This window comes from Peromyscus maniculatus, chromosome 1 (assembly GCF_049852395.1).
Source record: "Peromyscus maniculatus bairdii isolate BWxNUB_F1_BW_parent chromosome 1, HU_Pman_BW_mat_3.1, whole genome shotgun sequence".
NCBI classification, from domain to species: domain Eukaryota; kingdom Metazoa; phylum Chordata; class Mammalia; order Rodentia; family Cricetidae; genus Peromyscus; species Peromyscus maniculatus.
Window position 1 is genome coordinate 168,825,778 of NC_134852.1, and position 5,994 is coordinate 168,831,771.

Sequence of the window (5,994 nt, forward strand, 5' to 3'; positions counted from 1 at the left end):
ATAATAATAAACTGATCCTGGTGTAAAGCAGGAAGCTGGGGGCTGGTTCCTCCTACTCCAGAGTCCCAGAGGTGTGCCAGGAGTGTTCTGCCAGGTCCCAGATCTGGCAGCATCTGCTCATGGGGATATATGCTCCACAGTCAGATCCCATCTGAGTTGGAAGATCTGGAAACAGAGGAGGTATCTAACTGGGGACAGTCCTCCTCCACCGTTAGGATCAGAGCTTCCCCCTTCACTTATTTTGACGAATCCTTCCTTCACACTGTGCACAGCTTCCTTGGGGCACCAGGGTCCTTTCTGAAATAAGAACTTCAACACAATCACTGTGCACTTCACGTTGCCTTCCCGCCTCTCCCTCTTTTCTCTAAACATGAAACCATCAGTTTACTCCACCTAGGTAGAAAGGGTACCCGGCAGAGGCTGGGTGCAGGAAGGGTCCTGGAAATGGCGGTGGTCCACTACTTGTTTGCTTCCTTTTGGGGGCGGAGACAAGGGACCCAGAATTGGGACCATTGGCACCACTAAAAATTACAGGAACCATTCTGGCTGATCTGGAAGGAAGAGGCAATACTTTCTTGAAGAATAGGCTAGGAGACAGGGACTCTTTCTTCGGGTCAAATGTCTGTAGACCCCCAAAGCTAGGCTTCCAGCGGGGCTTCAGGCACCGGCTAGTTGGAAAGTGGACAGACAGAGAAGGCAGACTCCAGATTCTCCCCTAATCTCTGACCCCCATATCATCTTTTCCCTTTCTACCACCTAAAACTGTGGAGTGGCAAATCCACGGGAAAGCTAGACAAACTCTCCAGTTAACCCAGCATCGAGGGCAGCTACCTAAAATATGTCAAAACTTAGTGACACACTGCAAAGAGATCTGTAAAAGAGATATGGGAACAAACACCGTTGTTTTTTTTGTTTTTTTTTTTTTGTTTTTATGTTATTTGTTTTTGTTTTTGCTTTTCAGGGTCTACCCCAAGCACACCCCAGCGACATTGCCGAGTAACTCTCCTTTTTGTCTCTTTATGTTCTTTTAATGGAAGGTTGGAGGATTTTCTTAGGTTGGTAGGCAGAGGAAAACTGGCTTGCAGTGGAATTTTGCTGGAGGTTAGAGGGAGACAGGAAGGGGGCCAGGAGCCCAGTCATGGTTTTCTAGAAACCAACATGCAGAGAGCCTCTCACCTTCTGTCCCCGCTTCTGCCCAGCACCCGAGGTCCTGGCCATGGTTTGTTCCAGGACCAAGAACTTCCTGTCTCCACCCCAGGCAGCAGTCACCCACCCGCCAACAGTCACCTAGCAGACCCCACTCGCAGACCTCTCTTCCCTAGGCTGGGCAAGCAACAGGTCTCCCGGAAGGCGGTGGCACTTCCCATCCACCTAGTTAGTGTTCACCGATAAGACTGTCAGTGGCATCTTCCAACCGTGCTGCTCTGGGCCACCGGTAATCCAATCTCACACCTGCTCTGTGGGCGCCGGCCCCTAGATCTGGGCCCTGCCAACCTCAGAAAAGGTTGCCGATGGGTGATGATAGGAAAAATTTACTGCTGCGGGTTTTGCCAATTCAGACTCTAATGTTGACATGGGCTTAAAGAAATTTTCAGTTAGGAAAGTAGAGGGATGAAAATGGGTAGAAAGTAGCCAGCTGTGTGGATGGAGCACAGAACCAGCAAGGAACACTGTCCCCAGAGATGGCTCTCCCGTTGATCTCAGGCCTCTTGAAACTCTGAAGTTAAGAAATTAAGGACTGGGGGCGAATGTTCAACTGTGGCCTCATCTGCTAAGAAGAGAACAGCCTCACACCGGCATGCGTATATCCAGAGAGACGTTTTAATGAACACCCGATACAACACTGGCAGACAGGAACGAAGCGGCGCGCACACAGCCAGAGGGGACTTGGAGCTAGGGCCACTCAGCACCCCTCCCTAAGTTTGTTGCCAGTAAAGTGCTGCTCCTGGGTCTCAAAACCCAAGAAGGGCAACAGTGACGGGGTGAATTTATTCACAAACGGTAACTGAAGAATTCGCCTAAAAAGACACGCAGCAAGCGAAGGTGACGCCTCCTCGTTTGGGCTCCAGGAGATGGAAGCGGACAGCCACCAAAAGGCACCCCCTCCTCCCCGACGCGCGCCCCTCTCCCCGAGGTGACTAGGCATCCTCGCACTAATAGATGAGCAAACATCCGTGATACAAGTGACTTTTTTTTTAAGTCCACATGGAACTGGTCGTGGGAATGAACTGTGTTCTCAGGCTCCGTAACCGTTTCTCACCCGATTGATCCACAGAGGAGACGCAGGTGGAAAGTCGCCTTTATTGTCTCTCTCGGGGGGGGGGGGCACCTCCCCGAACTTTACTTTTGGAATCTGGAGCTTTGCTCTTTAAGCCGCCGCCATTCTCTTTTGTGCGAACTAATTACTTTAGCTGTGTCTACTATCCTCCTCGACCTCGGGTCACAGCCTAGAAATGTAACCGTTTCCCTAAGGTCCCACTAAACACCCCCACCCCGTCAAAGCGACTTTATTCGTGGCGTCGTTTTCTTGTCCTTTTTCCTGACCAAGGAAATAACGAGACCAAACGCATGCAGCCTTTTCCTTATCACCTAACACGAGTTCTCCTTAGTGGGGAGGCGGCTGCGGACGCTGGAGACCCGCAGACGGAAACTTGTAGTCTGAACTCCATTTCCGGCACTCTCTTGGGCTTCTGCTCCGGGTTCCCCAGCTTCTGCTCCAGGAAAGGGGTGATCTCCGCTTCCTCTTTGCCTGAAATGAGTTTCCCCTAACCGTTTTTGCTCCCTCCCCCATAACTTACCGATTTTTTTTTTATTACAATAGAAACTCTTACCTGGAAATGGGCATTCATGAATCTGATTTACAAGATAGTAAAAACACAGACACCAGGAGGTTACATTTATTCAGACCAGTGGAGCCTCCACTGTTGAGTTGTCGACCAGTTTCTAAAATATCTTCTTTTTTTGCTCGAAGCCAACTTTGCCTCGTTGGGATGCTCCCTCGATCTGGGGCTGTTGACTCAGTCTCTCGCCAGCCAGGTGTCTCCTCCCCTAGGAGTGCACCAACACCGAGTGCAGGGAGCCTCCCTTACTGTCAGCCGTGCTGGCTGCGGTGGCCTCCAAGAGCGGGGCTGTGGGTGAGGCGGCGGCCGCGCACACGGTGGAAGGAGCAGGCAGCTGTTGGGACGCCGCGGGGACTGCCAGCGCCGGCGGCAGCGTGGTCACGGGTGGTAGCGCAGGCGTGGGCTTGATGGGCACAGGTACAGCTGGCAAGCTCTGGTTTGCCGAGTGGCACAGGGCCTTGACTGGCACCCCGAACGCCCCATACTCCGGGCCTACCGGGACCCCAGCTGCGGCGGCGGCGGCGGCCGCGGCGGCCACCGAATCCATCACGCCAACATGAGGCCACACCGAGCCGACGACATTGCCGAGCTGGCCTGGCACCGGGTAGCCCAAGTGGTGCATGACCGATGCCAAAGGCAACCCCCCAGCCTGCAGCACGCCCTTGTAGTCCCTCCCGATGATGTTCTCTATGGCGAAGGGGTGTTTGAAGCCCGTGGTGGACGCGGCCGCGGCGGCCGCGGCGGCGGCGGCCGAGCCTAGCCCGTAGGGTGGAAACTGAGACAGACGCCCCACGCTGCCCACCGCCGCGGCCGCCGCCGCCGCCGCTGCCGCCGCCACGGCCGCCGCCTCCTGCATCTTGCCGGGATGGGACGGCTGCGGAGGCTGCGACTGCGGCGGTGGCTGCTGAGCGGGCTGCGACGGGAGGTGTGGCGGCTGCGGAGCCGGAGCCGGCTGCTGGTGGAAATAGGGCACCATGTGCGTCGGCGGCGGCGGCGGCGGCTGGGGCGGGTGGTGGTGGTGGTGATGGTGTGCCGCGTGGTGGTGATGGTGGTGGTGGTGGTGCGGGTGGTGGGTGTGGTGGGGGTGCAGATGGCCCCCGGGCCCCGTACCGGGCGCGCCCTTGCTGCTTCCCGCGTGCAGGTGAGCGTGGTCTGCGCGCAGGACCTTGAAGCGCTTGCGGCGCCGCAGGAAGCTGCCGTTCTCGAACATGTCACCGCAGTCAGGGTGCAGAGCCCAGAAGCTGCCCTTACCGGGTTGGTCCGGCCGCCGCGGGATTTTGATGAAGCAGTCGTTGAAGGAGAGGTTGTGGCGCAGGCTGTTCTGCCAGCGCTGCGTGTGCTCGCGGTAGTAGGGGAAGCGCTCCATGATGAACTTATAGATGTCGCTCAGAGGCAGCATCTTCTCAGCCGAGTGCTGGATGGCCATGGCTGTCAGTGAGATGTACGAGTAGGGCGGCTTTTGGTCGCTGTACGAGCTCTTCCCCGGCCGTGGCATCTTCCCAAGCTCCTCCACCTCCTCCTGGCCCACAGTGGGCCTCGACGCCCCTCGGAAGCCGGATCCCGGCCTAAGTGTCCCCTCGAACTCTCTCTCCACCTGTGCAACCCGGATCGCGAGCCCTCTCAACCCCCAGGACCCCTTTGGTTCGGTCCTCCTCCTTCTGGGAGCTGCCTAAGTCCCCACGATTGGCTTTTCGCGCCAATGCAGCTCGACGGTGCTCACAACTTTGGGTCTGGACTGTCGCCGACAGGCCCGCACAGTAGCCAGAGAGGCTCGCCAGCTTTACCTTGGTTTTCTCTGAGTCTTTCCCGGCTCGAGTGACTAGTCTGGAACTGCGGAGCGAAAGGCGGTTGAATGATTCCTTTTTGGCCTCTTTGACCTTTCTCGATACAAGGGCAGCTCGGATCAAACCGACTGGGCGGTGGAGACTCTGGCTCTTTAAAACCCCGTCCGCGCTAGCTGTCCCGAGGCCACTGCTGACCCGACTTTTCAAGGCTTTGGAAGCTGACCTGGTACTGGGTCCGTCCGCGCTGGAGTTCAGTTCTTGTGAGAGAGGAGGGGCAGGATAAGGGGAGAGAGAACACTCTTCTAGCAGCCCGTACCCTCTTTCTCAGGGGATCCTGAGGATGGAAGAGGCATCGAGCCCTAGGTGGTGGTTCCGAGGGAAAAAAGTTTGGTGGTGTCTGCAGCAGAGGCCCCTGCAGTCTCTACGGAGGGGAGGGTGCTCAGGACTCCCGGAGCTAGCCTCAGGCTGCAGGGGGCGACGGCGGAGACAGGCCAGGACCCGGCTCGCCCGGTCGGCACAGCCGTCTGCGCTGCAGCTGCAGCCGCTCTGCCCCGCGGGTTTTGAGAAGAAGCGCTGCTGTGGCAGCGACGCGCTCTCCTGGCTGCGTTTTGTAATGGTCCCCGAGACGCCGAGACCCCTGCAGCTTGCGCTTGGAGACTATCACATGACCGAGGCTGAGGGACTCGCCGCCTCCCCAGCCTAGTCTTTCGCGGAAGAAGGGGGCAAGAAGGCACAGTGTCTCGTCTCCGCCCCTTATCCATTTCCACTGGGTACCCGGACCCTTTGCATTTACGACAGCCTTGCCAGCCCAGGCGGCAGCCCGGTTGGCTGGGGAGCGCAGTTTGACCACTGAAAAGGGGTCACTGTCTAGGCGAGGTCCCTGCTGCTGTATTCCACAAGGTCTAAGACTCACAACAAGGGGGCAGGGCTTGTTCTCACCCAGGCCCGGGTCTGTTCACCCACCCTCTCCTAGTTTCCCGGTGTGCTAGCCACTCGGTCTCCAGTTTGGAGCATCATTGTCTTCAACGCCTCTTCTCTTGGAGAAATAGAGATGCCCAGAGGGTTGTAGGTGGAAGCCAATAGAAAGAAGAGCTGGGGCGTTTTCGTCAACCGCCAACTTGGTCCTGATTTTATTAGGCACGGCCTACATCTTGGCCGGGTATGCGCGCTAGGTTTAGGGAGGCGAGGACTGGTCTTTGCACTCCAGAACCTTGGTTTAGAGGGCTGAAGGACAATAGGCGGGAAGCTGGGATGAAAGAAGCTTGGGGGTGGGGGCGCGAAACTTCTATCCGTCTCCCTGGAAAACAGACTGAATGAGGCTTCTTTGAGGTGGCGCTATCAGAGGGAGGGGAAGAAAGAGAAATTGAGGG

General features: G+C 56.9%; 1 protein-coding gene across 1 annotated transcript; it reads right to left on the bottom strand.

Moving 5' to 3' along the window:
- Positions 1-1,819: 1,819 nt before the first annotated feature.
- Positions 1,820-5,710, bottom strand: Foxb2 (forkhead box B2). The gene has a single exon (XM_042261464.2). The coding sequence runs from the start codon at positions 4,333-4,335 to the stop codon at positions 3,049-3,051; it is 1,287 nt and encodes a 428-aa protein (XP_042117398.2). The 5' UTR covers positions 4,336-5,710; the 3' UTR covers positions 1,820-3,048.
- Positions 5,711-5,994: the final 284 nt, after the last annotated feature.